Consider the following 18,333-nt stretch of genomic DNA (forward strand, 5'->3'; position numbering starts at 1 on the left):
TTCTTTATAAAATTGTTGCTCAGAATCACTAATCAAAAGATAAAGATTATTCAGACGTCCAATTCGTCTTTAATGGCTTTATTAATTGAAAAAGATAAACTAATCGGAAAGGAAAACCTAAATACCTTTTTCCATTAGTAATTTACTTTTGCTCAATTTTTGAACGAAGCGGATCAATTCAAATATTCTTTGACGAATGCTTACTGATAATCAAAATCTGTACAACAAATTGACACAAAAAAGGACAGAGGTTTTTTTGAAAAAGAGTACCCTATTAAAACAGTGCAAACAAAGTTTCTCACATACATAAGAGCCAATCTACACTTAAATTTTAGATTCTTCGCATTAAAATAAGCAAACTTTGCAAAAGAGCCAAAGAGCCAAAATTTTGTCCTTTTGTTCGCTTAAATGAATTCTTTTATTTAAATTCTCATTTTCCCTCTACAAAATTGTTACGAAATACTTAAGGTATCTTTGAACTGTTCATTTTTCTCACACTTTGTGATATAATCACGTTCAAATGAGCCATTAGTCTTTTAATACTGCAATTAATGATATTAGTGACTTTTGTGCAGTTATGTACATAATTGTTTTGTTCCATTTAAGCCCATTTATCATGCTGTTAAGACTTCTGGGAAAATAAAAAAAGTTAAGTACGAGTTTATTAATTCGTTGAAATTTCATTGAGTCCCATTGCTAAACCCTAGGTAGTCTTAAATGATTATCTTTTCAATCAAACATTTGAGAGGTACAGATAGTATTTGAATTAATTTAAGAAACTATTCCTTACGTTTTTTAAGTGGTTTGCATAGCCATAACGCGTCCATAAGGCATGTACGCAATCCTACATGATGCCCTTTGACAATTTTTCATGATTTTTAATTGTGAAACTATTCAATAGTCCAATCCAATGAAATGATTTGTGAAAGAACGTATAATAACAAAACTTCAACGCGTGATTTTTACATGATGCAACTGGTAATGATCTGTGTGCTAATTTTACGTAAGACAACTTGTCAAAAGTTCAAAACAGAAAATTGCCTAAAATTGAAACTCGTGAAGACTTATTTCGTCTTAATTTTTCAGTCATGATGTTTTCTTTCCTCTTTACAGTATTATTTCAGATTTAAAGCAAGTTAAAAAAACAAATAAGGGCGTTGCCAATCTATAATAATGTTTGCTTTTCAGAAGGCATAATTTAATTTCATTTATTTTCATTTAATTTGCATTTAATTTCATTTTGATGTAAGTTTTTCGCTCTGTTGTTTAGAAAGAACAAGTTTTTGATCATAAGTCGACCTTTTGAGCTTTGCTTATCACTCATAGTTTTGTTTTATATTTAGTTAGTAAAAATATGTAGTTAGACCTCTTTTTGAGGTGATTGGTGATGAGATAGAAACCTTAATTCTTGTTTCATAAGACATTCGATCACACCAATGACCCTTTTTAGGTTTTTCAAACGGATTTGCTATTTAGTCTGACCCCTTCCTCGGGGACGAACGTTTTGCAAGGTTCAATTATTAATTTGTTTTTGTTGTAAGAGGAGCTTATTAAAAAATTTTAAAAACCTTGAAATTTTTTTGCTTGTTAAAGCCGTTGTGTAGAACCGTTTAGGATGGAGACTCTGTAATCGGATTTCAAGAACTTTTCTTATAACATTATTAGTAGAAGTTTCAATTAGTCTCTTTAAAAATTTTGTTTTAACATAGCCACTGAATTTTTTGTCCTAAATCATTGTTTTTTTCTTTAAATACGGAAAAAAACTTGTTGACTGAATTGTACATTTGTTGCGACAGAACAAAAGAGAAGGCAACACAGTTATATGCAAATTGTTTTTGCTTGGAACAAATATTATCTGCGTTTTATGACAAATTTTGAAATATGGTGTTTTCCTAATCAAAAATTTGAAAATGTTAAAAGCAAAACATTATATTTATACAAAGTACTCAAGCATTACCTCAAAATTTTCCCATCCATTTTATTTTTCGTGAAGTTTGAACACTGCAACAAAAACTATCACATATAACTGGATAATTTCCGCTGAAAGATTTATTCAAAGTACAAAGTTTTGTATTCAAACGTCAAAATGAATTCGAAAACATATAATTCTTCTGAACTGCCAACCCCTCAACAGCCTCCAAACTTATGAAATATAACAACTATAATTATGGCTAAAATAAATGAAGACTATAATAGTAAAGTTATTTTTCAAAAGCTTTGAAATCTTAATTTTTGATTTTTTGCTCAAAAATGTTTATGGTTAACTTTTGAGCAGTTAGCATAACAAAAAATATTTTGGCGTACGCTGGAAAAATATTTAGTTGAGAAAACTGAGCAGAAAACGTTGGAAAAGCATAAAATTTCAATAATTTGTGTTTCTGAAATTTTTACCTTAAAAACGGGAAATACAATTATATAGTTGCGAATTTCAGATATCATGTTGAAATAAATCATATATTAAAATTGAAAAAAAAATATCTTAATTATTTTGAAAAGATTTTTCACTGAAAAGTATGTTATTTCCTTTTTTCAAATTACAATGGAAAAATTTAAGAATTGGAGTCTTTGTAATTTTAAATTGCATTAGTAAGGGAGGCAACAGTTAGTTGGTTATTTAACTATTTTACCTAACACAAGAAGTGATCAAGTTTTTAAAATGCGAATCGTTTCGCCTGTATTTTCTATCCAAGGAGTTATCCTGATTATTTTGCGCGTATTTTTTAAAATACACTTTATATGAGAAAAAACGAATTAATCTCCAGCCATTGATTTATTTTTTGAGTCATTTGCAGGAAACCAACCAAAAATCTATTTTTGTTCTAAGTGTGGACACGCGCAAAAAATTTTCTGTATTTCAGTACCGTCGTTTGATTCTATAGCTAGTCATTGGCTCTACCAAATAAAAATTTAGCATCCAGTCCTTAGGTCAACTACATCTGCAATCAAAATTGAAGATGACTAAATTTTGGGGCACTAAACCGAAAAAAAATTGTTGGTTTTCTGTTTTTCTGAACGAGTTTGGTAAACCCCTTTAAACAGAAGTAGTTTTTTTAAACATATTTGCAAGCGGTTGGTTTCCAATTAGCGGGAAATTGTCGGCAAAAAAAATTATCGGGAAAATGTGAAAGTCGAAATTTTTGGGACTGCGAACGCCGTTTTGCACTACCTAATAAAGTGTCAGAACTTCGTGAAATTTTCGGTTCCAGCATTGAAAGCTCGCAAACTTGGAAGACAAAATTGAGGACGAAAAACGCAATCTCGTCGCACTAGAAAGGGCTAATTTGTTTCAAAGTGCAGATTTATTCCTTTAGATATAGTCTGTTTCAACGAAAGTACAATTGTTTTGTAATTTAATTCAAATTTTGTCACGGAACGCAAGCAGACGAACTAACGCAAACAAGTCAACGATTGCTTTTTTGAGATTAAAAAGTACTGCTACCTTGCTTCTGCCAGTTATGACTCGTTGTTGTCAAGCACGTGTCATTGCAGCAGAAATTAATAGTTAAAAATATAGCACGTGCTGCCAAATATTGTATCGATTATAGGCTCTTAAAAAACTGAAGAAGTTTAGTGGGTGCATATTCTTTATAAGTCATAGTTACGTAATGACGCGTTCTTTGTAATTGGGGGTGCATACACAGTAATTATTAAATATAAATATACCATTTTTTCTGTAATATGTGAGTAAATTGTACTTCAAAAAACCCAATTAGCATAAACAATTGAACTGACTATAATATATAAAAAGAATATGTTTGAGTAAAATATCAAAAAAAAATTGAAAATGAAAACAGAACTATAAGAAAAAATAAGTAGACTCATAAACTCCGGTTTCTCTGCAAACGTACAAATGCTCAACAGAAAAGGTATATGGCGTGGTAAATTGTTCCTGTTCCGATCCACCTTAGCGGGGGAGGGGGACGATATGCTAAAATGGTTTTTTTCGTTCCACCAATTTCCGCCGATCGATACATTCATGGCAGAGGATTGTATGTGGTATCCTAAGGAAACCTTTCAAGCATAGAATTGGGGATAAAGTAGGTTTTTCTTAAATTCGCTTTTTTGAGAAGTTATCACATTTTTTGTGAACATATGAAACCTTGCTTGGTTTTCTGTCCACTTTTAGCGCCATTTTGTTCAATTTTTGTATCGGCTTTCTGAATTTTTGTACCAATTTTTTTTTCAAAAATTCTTGCTGATAAATGGAACAAATATGTGTTTTCAATAGAGGTTTAGTGATAAAAAGTTTTGGGTCTTTCCGATCATAGCCCCCCAGCTTAGTGGTCAGATAACCTATAGCCCCCCCCCCCAATCATGGTAAATATACCATAATGGGGGGCTATATTTTCATGGGGGGCTATAATGGGAAAGACCCAAAGTTTTGTGTTAGTTTGTTTTCAATCAAAAACTGTTCTAAATCCATCTAAAAAAGTTTTCACAAATTTCATTTTCTAATGTCAATCACGGACAGTCAATGTCTATATCAAATTTCCATTAATGGAAACCCTCATTTACGTTTAGATGCGTTGCATTGAACACATATTTTGTTTTCAGGGAATAACTCATGGTTTTATGGCTTCGGCAACATTTAATGACTTCGACAACATTTTCGTAAACCTTTATTGAATTTTTGGGGTTCGTCTGCATTTTTAAGCCTTATATTGTATTACTACTTGACTTTACTAACAGAAAAATCAATTCGCTTCCTACCAAGTATTATGTGAAAATATGTTTTATGTGAAAGTATTTAGGATTATGTGTATTAAGATCTATGTGAAAATATCTAGTGCTTTAAGGCAATAACTAATGGCTGTTATGAATATGATTTTTTGAAAAAATTTCAAACTTTACCCCCATTTTGAAGCCCATTCCTGAGCAATTAGTTTTGTCGGTTCTATTAGTTACAGATGCCATATTCTTTTTGTTGAAAAAAATATCATGGTTTGCGGTTTGCAGTTTTGAATATTAACTTTTTGGATTTGATACTACAATTTCTCATCTTGTTTTTTAATATTCGCTTGTTTGTTCCTGATTTCGGCTCCCCTCGAAGTCTTGTCCCTGATTGAGAACGTTGTCAGGTCCCAATTTTTTTGGCAAATGGTCAATTGAACTTATACTAAATGTTGATTGAATAACCTATGGTTTTAATGGCTCCGATCCTATTTTCGGACTTATTTTTGTTAAATTTTCTCATTTTTGCCTTGTTTTGTGGTTATTTTTTAAGGTCTCAAGACTTATTCTGGCTACCTACTCAGATGCTTCATTCGCTTCCTTTTAAGTTATTAATTAACTTATACAGTGCTTTCTGCTGAAAACTATTGATTGCAAAGGGTTTGACGCAACCAATCTTCGTTTTTTTGGATGTTCATTTATAGTTTTGTCTTAACTTACTACCACAATAATGACAGATCTTTTTTTGTTGAAAAAAAATTTCAAATGAATTTTTTCGAAAACTTGTATTGAATCGTTTATTTTTCATGGCTTCGACAATTTTCTCACTATTTCATTTGATTTTCTTGTTTTTAGCGGCAATTGTCCTTCTTTTTGTGGTCATTAGAGTTCTTTTTTTAAATGACAAGCTCCCTTTGCTTTGTATTGAAGAGTAATTGTATTGAAGAGAGAGAAAATTTACTCTTTATAAAAAGGGTCCAAAAGAACTTTCCTGTTATTTATTAATCGAAATTAATAATAACCGACTTAAAAATGCATAATATTCACTTTATAATTAAGATTCTTATGGCTCCAATGCTTTATGTTTTCGGAAATTGTTTCTAATGTTTCGAGTATTTCTTTATCTGTTGTTATTTTGCGGTCCTGTGTCTCATGAATTAATTTCACCAAGGTTGGGTTTAATTGTTTTTTTGAGGAGTAATCCAAATCTATCCACATCGGCTTTCATTTTGAGTACAGGCTGATTTTTTAACTGAGGTTTTATCTGATAGTATTTGACATTTTTACTAATTTTTTTGAAATTAGATGGCAAGTTTTGCTAAAAAACGGTTTTTTTGTTTAGTTGTTTGCATTTTCGTGTAATCTTTTTATTGGCAGGTCTAGAAATTTTAGAATATCCTTGTCACTTTCTTAACTGGAATGTTTTGAACCTACTTTCCCAACAAAATTCACGATTTTTTTCCTCTTCGAGTAGATTCGTTCAATGGAGTTGGACGTTGGGCGCATAAAATGTTTAGGAGATAACGTTTTTCAAACTAATTTCCCAGATTCAAGAAACACCATATTCAAGTATGTATCTTTAGATTTGCTTTTTGGATAATCGTAAAAGACGTTTTAAATTTAGGATTTGAAAAATTGATTATTGAAGGGTAGTTGCTTATTCCATTGTTTTTCAAATCCACATTAATCAGTACTGAGCCATATAATATGGAGTACCCAGGTCGAGGTGGCCAGACCGAAGTGACCCCTGATCAGACGAGTTTCGATCACACACATGTTCCCGGTGCGCTCGAATTACATGGTATGGAAAAAGCTTCGAGCGCACTTTCGTCTGGACAATGGTCTGGAAATTGTCTGATCAGCGGTCACTTCGGTCTGGGACGGTCTGATCAGAGGCAGTTTCGAGAGTTCACTGGTCTGATCAGAGACAATTTCGAACGCACACTAGTCTGATCTGGGAGGTTTTGGAGCGCACTTTAGTCTGATCAGAGGTCGTTTCGAGAGCTTAAATAGGTAAAATACTGTCGGAAAGTTCTGACATGGTTTCAACATTATAATGTTGAAACCATGACAGAGTTTGAGATACGAAGAGGACTGCTATTACCACCAAATGCCATTCAAAAACCAGCATAATGTCATGCCTTAGCAACACTTAGCTTTTATAGTAATTTTGGTTCCTGTAAATCCTCGCTTTTGAGGCAGCGTTTTAGGGCCCCGTGGATGTTTTGATGATTTGGCTCCTCCCTGACATGTAGTTACGTCTTGTATGGCCAAAACCTGATGTTTCTCAAATCAGATCTTGAAGCGCCCGCGGGGTTCAATTTCGGGACGTACTAACGTATAATTATCAAGATGTTACGTGACATGGCACGGTGAATCAGGTTTTGTTTCACTGGGTTTTCCTATTGAAATCATCTCTTCTCTGTAATTTATGCCAACATCTTATAAAAACAGGGAATAAAAGAGCCATTTATAGCGAGCGGAAGACCAAATATAAAATTTAATATTAAAAATTTGTTCAATCTCGAGTCCAATTTTCTCAAGATTTAACAAACCATAAATATCTCTATATCTTGTTCCCGATAATTATCAAAATGTTCTGTTTGGACTTAAAAAATTGTACTTTACCCAATCGGCACAACTTCAGTTGTGATATCTTCCATTGCTACACTGTTAAATTTCTGTTTCACGACTACAGTGAGACTGGGCCCTGGCATCTCCATATTTGCATGCGACATTGCGTAGAATTATCCTTAGCTTCAGTGTAATTATTGATGATCAGTGGGTTTTTAACCTGATCAGGGAATTGTTCACACTATATTCTGGTGATCAGCGATTTAATGTCGATAATCAGTGTGTTTCAAAACTGATCAGTGAATAGCTCAGTTTAATAGATTATTCTGATTTATCCGTTGAGAAAAAAAAACAAATTTAAATTGAGCAACTTATGATAACAAAAACAAAACAACAAAATGATCAATTGACTAGGAGAAAAGTATTGAACTGGAAAAGCCTTTGAACCAATTCGATCGGAATGGCGAAATCACAACCAAAGTTCATTAATCAATGTGATTTTATTTAGTTTGAATTGATTTATTTACACAGAACTTAATTAATGAGTTCAGCATATCATGTTCCTCGTTATTTTGTCGTGATTATACAGAATGTTTCATATATTGTTTGACCAAAACATCCCGCATGATAATGCTTTGCCGGTTCGATTAAAACGGTCATCTTCTGAACTTTTTTTAAGTTCAGAAGATGCATTATACTCATTGCGTAAAATTCAGTTCTCATACATTTGGATGACTCAAATTCCTTTTTTGCTTCTTGAGGAATTCTAAGTTTTCCTAAGCCAATTGCGATTGATAGGCTAACATGTTCGAGAACAATCGAACTTTCTTTCTTAAAAAAAATCAGCAATTTAGCTCTGAACACCACTTGCAGGCACAGGCCAAAATGGAAAGGTTTGAGAAACATAGAGCATCCATATTTGCCTTGTCTTTTAGCGGGAAGACTCAATAAACAATAAAAACTAAATTTATTAAAACATATGACAGTAGCGTTGTGGCCCTTGTCGAGACCGGGTCGTTATCTTACAGGAAGTTGTCAGATTCTGGCAGATTAGTCGTTGTCGTCCAAAATCTGGCCAAAATGATAATCTTGCAAGGCCCTACCAGAAAATGGTTTATCCAGCATATTCTGCCAGGAAAAAAACTATCTGGCAGAACCTGCCTGAAAAATAGCTATTTTGGAAAATTCTGGCAGAAAAATGATTACCTTGTGAGATTCTGCTAAAATCAAAAGAATTGGTTCCGTTTGATCTGCTTTTCAATTGATTGCTAAAATCTAAATTGTTCTTTAAATTTTTTATAAAATTTAGTCGCAGTACAGTTGCTATATTGATACAAGAGCACAAAAATACACAACAATGCTTGATGAAAGTTACTTGATGCCATGGTTTAGAATTTTAGTTTTTCGAAATTGCTCTTATGTTTATAATTTGCATGCACGTTTTTCATTTTCAAAAAACTGCTCCCTGTTTTTAAACCAACAGCAGGTGAATATTTTCTCACTTTTATAAACAAATAGTTATTATTCAAACTGTTTGATTTTTGCATTATCCTATTTAAGTTGGAAGATATTGTATTTCAAGAGATGATTAATTGATTATTATAAGAAAAGGTTACAAACTTTATAATGCAGCACACTTGTTAAATGGGATGAACGGATAACATGAAACTCTTAAAAAATCTTGTTCCGAAAATTTTCATTTTATAGGAAATTGACAGAAAAATAGTAACCATTTGTGATTCTGAATGAATAATGTTTATCTTGCAGCAAAATGGAGTAAAATGGTGATCTCATAAGAAGTTGGCAGAAAAATAGTGATCTTGTAAAAGCCTGGCAGCAACTTGAGATGGAAGATGCAACCTCTTGCATGAATTTGCCAGAATCAGCCAGATTCCTACAAAAGAACCATTTACTCTCAAGTTGGGGCAAAGAAATTAAAAAGCATATATCGAGTTTTAAAAATGAATTAACACAAGCGACATCTGCAATAAACTGAAACACACAAAGTTCAATTCAGCAATTTCCAAAGCAAAACACTGTTCTCAGAATGCTTAAGTTTATAATCTTTGTCGCAGGTATTTATATTATCTTTCTAGTGCTGACTTAAGACCATTATTCGAACCCTCCAGAGTTATTTGATGATCAAGAACTTTACGCTAAAGTTTTTCTTACGCCAATTCCAGCCAATCGGCATTTTTTGCGCCTAGAGATGCACTAATGGCGCCATTTAAAAGCATTTGAAATGAGAATCAAAGAAAATTTATTGAATTTCTGAGATTGAAAATCTTCGTGTAAGTTTAAGTGTTTACCTGTATGGATAAGTTTTAGATATAAACGAAAAAAATTTCTCATAGTTTTATAGTAAAATTTGTCGACAACTTCGCGAAAACTGTCGACAATGCTGCTCTAAGAAAAAGTCCAAAATTTAAGAGTTCTAAAAGCTTTTGCGACTGAAATTTAAGTGTTTTTGTTGGGATGTTTGTATTAAAGAGCTGAGTTTAGACAGAATTTTTTTAAGCGAATTTTATGAAAAATATTGGGATTCTACATTTTTATTTCTATAGAATTTTGTTGGAAGAAACTACAGCGGGTTGTAGTTCAAGAAATTCAATTTAGTCTTTTAACTTCGTCAGAAGTCGTTTTGGCCTGCGAAACCTAAATTTAGTAATATATTTTGCTCATCGTACTTAATGCAGAGTAGATCAAGGTTGAATCAGAGTTCTGTCAGAGTCAGAGATTGGTTAATTCTAGGATTAGGCTTGGCAGAGTTTTTTTCCAGGTTATGTCTTCACTGGGGCTAGTCTGTAAAGAGTTGAGCCCCGAGTAGGCCTATTCTTGAGTATAGTTGCTCTTGAATGATAATATGAGAACAAAAAAACGGGAAAGTTAGAAATAGCAAATTGAAGTTAGTGCAAACTTGTCAATGCGATGATAATGTTTGAATAAAAGTTTTTTTAGGCAGGCCACAGATTTTTCGGCAGGCCACTCCGGGGTAGATATGATCTCGGCGAGCTCTATCAATAAAACTCCAGCCAGAATAGGGCTACTCTGGGATCTCTGTCAAGGATAGCCACCACTCAGTCAAGCTTAAAAAGCGAACTAATCAGACTCTGATCCAGCTCTGAGAGGTTCTCTTAATTTACTATGTTGCAGTTCTGATCTGCTCTGAAGTTAAGGTACAGCACTGTTGTCAGCAAAGTTATTTCGATTAAATTGATTGATTTGTGAGCAGGTTAATATTTGTTTTCTATGCGTATGAAGCTTTTCAAAAATCATTTTCTTTGCATTTTGTCTCATGATTGATGGGACCTTGCACAATTTGTCGACACACTGTTACCGTTAATTATGCATACATTGGAATTCAATTTTTAGAAATTTGGACTTCACATTGCTATTTTTTGTTTAAGTAATTTGCAAATGTAATATAATTGTATGTGGTTTTACTTTTTTTGTTCAGTAATTGAAGTCATTTTTTTACTATTGTTCTAATTTTTTCCCTCACAAAATCACAACCCACAACAGACATAAACCGAATCCGTAGATTAATTAAGAACACGTATTTTGAAATTTTAAATGGACTCCACCTAACAAATACAGAAAAGCTCGATTTTTTTTTAAATTTGGGATTTTTCATGATCTGTACTGTTGTGAAAGGTCAGTTTCTACTTCTTTTTCAACTTTTAGTGGAAAAGTGCGGATACCACTTATATCCATTTTTATTCTTCTTAAGTCCTTGCAAAGTAGAGAGTAAAAGCACGGCCTTTGCAGATTTCGATTTCTTTTTCTACTTTTTTTCTCATTTAATCCATTTTACTTTAATCGTTGATTTCTACTGTTGATAATTAGGGAAAAAAACGAACTATGGGCACTAACGCGTTTCTTTTTTGATTGTACTATTTGTATTTCTTATTCTTTAAATGCACCCTTGATACGGTTGATAATTCTGGATCAAGCGGGAAGAGTGGAAAAAAACTTCAGATTACACTTTCGTAGATTTCTTTTTTGATTGTCTCTTGGTGAAATAGTTTTTCGTTGTCTGTGCATAAAATGTTAAATATAATGTGACGTGTATGCATCAGTCCGTCCCTTCTTGGAGTCTTTTGTTACCTTTTAACAAGGACATCAATTTACACTACTCACAAAAACATGAAGAGTTGTGTAAAAAAATCGTGTTTTTTTCCTTTGCAAAATTAACAATCACCCAAATTTAGGCATTGTTTAAAGGTTCTATTCAAGCAGTCCATATCAAAAGACTTTAGTTCAACTTTAGTCATCATCTCGTTTGTTAGAACGTGATCCTGGACATTTGCTCGACTAAAAAATCAAGGGTAGACCGAAGAAGTTTAATTGCACTTTTAAATCCTGTTAATGCATATAACGTAGAGAAAAGGCGTGAAAATTCAAATTTGTGGAGGTTCGGGTAGGTTTGACGAAAAAATGATCAATGTGCTATTAGAAATCTCAAATAGTTCAAATTTTGTAATCAAACGGCTAAAACAACACACAGAACTTATCGCCGGTTGTTTGAGATCTCTGATATGTTTTTTTTTTTTCGATAACGTTTTTCGATGTTTTTTCTGGTCGTCTGTACAGCCGTTTAAATGCTGAATGTCGCACCTTGCCAAAACTTCAGTATCCATTTTTTCCCCAGAAATGAAAATCTTATTGTTTTATTCCCCTATTTCAATTTAATCAGTATACGTTTGCAAATATGTATATATACAACAAATTAAAACATTTTATTGGACAATATCTAGCGCTCAAGATCTTTCATTGCAGAAAAATTATCTCGGAAGATATTACTAAGATTCATAGTTAAAAAAGAAATAAGTTTCTTTTATTGTCTTCAATCCTAGCGCTCACCCATACCCAATTTTGCGATCAATCGGCATTTTACAGTAACTTTGTTCACTCTCAAACATCTAAAAACAGTGGTGAATATTTGAGCTCTTTCTGAACATAGTTCATTTTCATGTCTGATATTTAAAATAGATTTTTAAAATGACAAATGTTGATGGTGCTCTTTCTAAATATAAACAAATTTTAAAGAAATTTTCGGTTGCGTTTTATGTTCCTTGTGACTTCGACACGTTGTCCCTTGTTTTGCCTGTTACCAGTTTTCCTCGTTTTTGGTGTTCTTTATGTGGTATTACTTTATGTGGTATTTTATTACTTTGCAATTGTTGGACTTTGACGACACTAATTGATTTTTAAGACTGCACTTATGAGTGCTTTTTTCCGACTTATTTGTATAATTGCGCATTAGTTTTAGTTTTAATCAAAAAATTTTAACATCATTGCTGTTTTTTTTTTAGTTTTATTTTGGAGTTTTGAGTTTCTTCTGTTTTTGTTTTTTGTTTTGTCCGTGTTTGCGAAGAATGAGGGTGAGTGGTCGGAACATTGAGTGTTAACGCACATTACCGAGCATCCTTGTTTAATAAATAATCACTACGTTAATAAATTTTTCTTCTGCTGGTAATTTAAAAATCTAATTCTCAGTCTCGATCAATTTATATTTATTGTCGACACGAGCATTCCTTTTTCCAGATTATGACTAAAATCACATCAATATAAATGTTCTCGAAATCGTTATCACCTCTACCGAGTTCATCGATATCCAAATTCAAAATTATTTATTAAATTGTTTACATCTCTTCTGTAGCCGTAAAGTTCTGAGTCTGATTCTGTATGCCGTAATCAGATCGATTATCGTTATTGTATGATCGCAAGTTCTGTACAATATTTTCAGTCAATATTGTTATCCTTTCTATGTTTCTATTGCTAATCGTTTTGTGAGTGATGTGAGAGTGATGGTGACTTGTGGGTGGCAGTTTCTCTCTCTGACACCTCTTTCAGACTACCCCCTTGCAGCTGTTGTCCACTGTCAACCGACTCCCTCCCACTCATTTCGCCCTCCCCCTCTTCTATCTCCCCATCATGACTCATGGTCACAGTTGTTCCTCCGTACCTGCAACATTATATCACAATGACTATATAACAAAATATTCCTCTATTTTTTACATAGTCGCGTAGAACTGTTTCCTTCCCCCGTGCACAATTTTTTTTGCTTTAACCACCATATGTGACAAGACTATAATTGCTTGCACTGACTATAATTTGTCTATAGCCTAAAACGAAGTGCAGTTATCTACATACATATACACTCTACCTGTGTTGGGAATTTTTGTCGAAATAAGCATAAGAAATTGTCGGTTTTTGTCGCTTCCACTTCGCCAAAACCGATCAAAGCCCTAACGTTTATTTCTTCGGATTCGCCGGTTTTCGTCGACTTCAATCATAGCAAGCATCGGTTATTTGTGAAACCCAACAAACCTAATCACTCTTGCATCCAAAGACGACGATATCAAACCTTTCTTGCAAATCTCCTAATACATACCGAATCTTTCTTGCGTCCAAAAACGACAATATAGAAATTTTTTTCCGTCCAAAAACGATGATACCAAAGACTCCGAAGCTTTCTTTCGTTTGAAACCGAAGATATTGAACTCAAGCTGCAGCGTTTTTATTCAGTGTTCCCAACTAGGGATATATATCAAAACTTTGATACTATGACAATTATTCCTCCAAACTTAAGATGGACCTTACACTAAAAACGCTACATTTTCCTTAATGAAACGTTTAAACTGGTTTGCAAAAAACAAGAGAACATAGGACAGTTAGGCGCAAGCTCCAATAGATAACAGACTGCCTTCATCAGAAATAAGATTTCTTTAGTCCTCTTCTGTTGTACAGTTCAAATAAAAAGTTTGGGCGAACTAGTTTTATGCTCATTTCTATCGATGGCAGTGACTACATGAAAAAAACCTCCCAGGTTGAGGTGCCAGACCGAAAGTCGATATGTCCATCTTCGTTACCTGCTTCGTTAGTATTGCAGATTAAAAATGCTGGAAAAAGTCAATGCACCGAAGGTAATTTGAAGATCAGCACTTCGAAATTTGAGAACCCCGTTTTAAAATTAATTAAAACAAATTAATTGAGGTTTTGGACTTCAAGTAGAAGTTAAAAGTATCGAAAACCACTATGAAATAATATTTCTCAGAGAACAAAAGGGATTGGATTGCCATAGTTATACGATTAAATAAAGATCATCCTTAACTTTTTCACACAAACGAGTTGAAAAGAGCAGACATCAACTTTTTTAGAACAAATAACACAAAGTGAGGTAAACGACACTCGATATCTGCCAGAGAAAAATGTATTCACGGTTCGAAAATAGATGAAGTCAAGGTCACTGATAAAAGCAACGAGACTTTAAAACCACAATAACTTTTTAATGGTCCCTCAATTAGAAAAAATGTCCAGTTCTCACAAACAAAAACATGACAAAACAAAAACAACTACAAAAACGACAAAATTAACTAACATTTTTTTTGAAAAAAAAAAAAGATTTGTCTAAGCAGTCAAAATCGTTGCATTTGATTTTTTTTATTAGGTAAGCACAATACGCCTCATAACCTCATCAGACAGATGTGGATCTTAATTAATTGATTAAACTCGAAAATGTCTTTTTAGAGAGTCCACGAAACTTGTGACTATCAATAACAAACAAGATTAAAAAACAACTTTGGTGACAACGAAGTCCAAAACAATGCTAATATTGTCTTGCAAAAGGTGGCGTCGAAATTGTTTAAACCGTTAAAATCATTTGCCTCAATTTTGTACTAAAAGTCGATGAAAGGTTTGGATAGGAATCAAAACAATAAAATAAATTAAAATAGAAGCCTTTGGAGTCAAATAATATTAATTAAAGGGCCAATGAATAATTAAAACTCCAGTTTGAATTCTCATCGACAACATCCAGTCGAGAAAAGAGTGATCAGACCTTAAGACAAAGACTACGTATATTTCAAATTCTTTGTAAAAATGGCATGCAATAGTAGCCGATTGGAAAAATGATGGTGAGTGACTATGTAACATTGAGAAAAAACAGTTAATACATACGATTATGACCCCCACCTAAAGCAGTATCAACTGTATCAAGCTATTTGAAAAATAATTGAAATTTAGATTGTTGAAATCTGATTTTCATGAGCTTAAATGTGGCACCAGTTTATTTTAAATTTTTAAATAATGCCTACATTACGTGGCCGTTGGAATTCTCGAGTAATTTTACCCGATTTTGTTACTGTTTTTCACGTTATAATTGACCCTTTTAAACGCGGTATCTAATAACTAAGATTGTATCAATAGACCGATATGAAAGAATTTGTTGACAATTAAATAAAATGACAATGGCCAGTTTTCCCATTGCACATATTATTGTTCACAAGGACAATAAAGTCTTTGAAATCGATCTCTAGAAAATACAAGTAAAAATACAAGAAACTACAAGTAGAATTTCCAAAAAATAATATGATAAAAAAAATCCAGCAGCAAATAAACATTACCCCGTTTCTAGAAAAATGAAAAGGATTTAAATGTTAAGTGGTGAAATTCTGCGTATCAAGAGCTTTCATGTGGTACCATTTTTATTTTTTTTCGGACGCGTATAAATTTTTCCGATTCACTCTGGAAAAGAGCCGGCCTTGCATAAATGTTCACTCACTCTACAGAAATTTTCGGAACAAAAATTATTCAAAATTACAAATTTTGTGAGCCATGTAATTTTCATTTAATACCAACAGGTTTGAGGAAACTGGAAAGTTAACATCGACCAACAGTTTTTTTCTTTTTCAATAAAATTTCAAGAGCAGGCCTATTTATTCTGATTAACTTTGTAATTAAATTCGCGTCGAACTTGATACTGTTGCAAAAAGTGTCCCGCTTAAAGCCATTACATTGTTTAGTCATGAAAAGAGAGAATAGAAAAAAACATAGCTGGCAGATTGCCAGAAAGTAATCACAATAGCTTCGTAGATCTGCAGTCTCAAAAAGACAGTAAAAAAGAGAGACCAAAAAAATTTGTCTTATCATTGGAGGCTGATATGTTACATTTTGGTTAAAGATCTGTATAAGTTTTTGCTGTGTCCATTAGCTGCTCCCGGATAGCCTTCATTTAGAGTGACACACACCCATTTGACCTTATCTCTTTGAATTAAAGTAAATAAAAGTCAATGTCAAAGCGAAAAATGACGTCACGCACGCACTTCAGTTGAAATTGCTTGAACGAATGAACAAAAAGCAAATTTGAAGTGGTTGTGACGTCATATGGCCGTAACAAAAATCGCGACGACGAAATAAAAAAAACATAGCAGGACATGTCCTGACGTACATTATGAAGAATTTTCATTGACTAAACAAAAAGTATACCTAGAACGGACTATGAGTGAATTGGGAAAACCATTTCAAAAAAAATCAGACCAAGAAACAAATACAAAACCAATGTCAAAAAGCCGCTGGCGAGAAAAAAAACCACTAGAGAGAAATGTAAATTTAATTCTTACAAACTAGGCCTAGAATGAACTATGAATGGATTGGGAAAACCATTTAGGAAGAAATCAAATCCAAAAATTTGAAAAAAACAGAGAAAGCGATTTTTTGTTCAAACACCATTTCCTCACTCTACTTTAAAGTTAGAGCAAAAAAAATTCACGCCGCAAAACCATTTGTTTTTTCGCTCCATTTCCTGTATTGGCGTGACCAAAATCACTATTCCAATTTGACTTCAAAAATCATGAAAATGTGTGAACAGATCTTAGAAAAAGACAGCGACCCAATACAATTCAAATTCTTTGAATTGTAAAAAACCAAGAGAAGGCCAATAATAGCCCCAGCTATCGCTGTGCGGCTATTAAACAAACAAAATTTTACGAAATTTTGGAAAACCACTATTATAACCGCAATAAGAGAATTTTACACTTGATTCATGATCAGACTACCATCCGGACCTAAAATGAATCGGGAGGACTACATTGTAATGTAAAACGGCTTTGAAATTCCAAACTGGCGAAAACCGAACAAAGCAAAACATCTTGCAACAATACTGATAATGTGGACAAAACAATGAAACGGAATTTTTCTAATACTGTAAACCAGAAAAAAAACCACCGACACTGATCACTTCCCATAATGCAAACAGAAAATCGAGGAAAAGACAAATATCGATGGCTCTTCTATCTGTTTCGCTGCTGTTTCAAGTCGGGCTACACCCCTGTACCTTGCATGCAGCAACTTCAGCGCTGAAGCATTAAAAATAGCAGTCTGATTTTTAACCTTACCATTTCTATGTTCATGTTACTTTTAATAAATTACAGCAAAAAAAACTTTGAGAGTGACTCCTAAGAGCATGAATTAGCTTTACTTTTAACCTTATTCACATGAGAACTATCACCTCCACCCTTAAACCAGATCTTGAATTACCTGGTAGACATGTTTTCAGTAATTTCATCGATAGCCATGCTGCCCAACTTGTTTTTGTCCGTTTTGAAACTGGGTTCACTCATTTCAACAATTGTGTGTGAAATTCTTCTGGGAGCTTTCACCCTCGAGGACACAGAAGCACCACCCGATGATCGTCTGCGTTGTTTGGCTCTCTCCTCGTTCTCGATTGTGCGGATTATGGTCTCTATCTCTTGCGGGCTTGTTCTGTCCCATTCCATACCTGTCTTGGGGCTAATTTCCTCTAACCATCTCCAGTGATACGAAAAATTTTATCTTTCAAGAAATTGCCACAAATTTTTTTCTAGTGTAATAACCGACAAATTTTTGGCAAAACTGTTTTATCAGCACTTGTAGATATTATATTGCCTGGTTACGCAAGACGCATGATCAGGTGCCAAGCTAAAATTAGCAACTTTTTTACATGAGAAATATTTTAACTTCTCCGTCAGATATTGAAGGATACAATTTTAAGCTGATCATATCTTACATGAAAACATTTGGTAAGTCATCTCGTAACACCCTATACGATACAAATTCCGAACTCATAGGGAAAACCGATATGAGTCAATAATTCGAAACTGTTCGCATTTTACCCAAGCTTTTCTGTTTCCTCAAAATGTGTTTGGCCAAGATTTAAAGCACGTTTTTTGGATTAATAATGGTTTACATAGCTTAGTTTTTGACTATAGTACCTGTTGGCAAACAAAGTGCACGAAATGAGTGGAAAAGACTGTGATGCTAAAGAGG

General features: G+C 33.4%; 1 protein-coding gene across 1 annotated transcript; it reads right to left on the bottom strand.

The window, feature by feature from the left end:
• Positions 1 to 12,726: 12,726 nt before the first annotated feature.
• Positions 12,727 to 17,804, bottom strand: LOC142341097 (uncharacterized). Its single transcript, XM_075391964.1, has 2 exons — positions 17,566 to 17,804; positions 12,727 to 13,213 (listed from the first exon to the last, which is right to left on the bottom strand). The coding sequence occupies exons 1-2, from the start codon at positions 17,802 to 17,804 to the stop codon at positions 13,027 to 13,029; spliced, it is 426 nt and encodes a 141-aa protein (XP_075248079.1). The 3' UTR covers positions 12,727 to 13,026.
• Between the last annotated feature and the right edge of the window lie 529 nt (positions 17,805 to 18,333).

Source organism: Convolutriloba macropyga, chromosome 6, assembly GCF_964194025.1.
Source record: "Convolutriloba macropyga chromosome 6, txConMacr16.3, whole genome shotgun sequence".
Classification (NCBI taxonomy): domain Eukaryota; kingdom Metazoa; phylum Xenacoelomorpha; order Acoela; family Convolutidae; genus Convolutriloba; species Convolutriloba macropyga.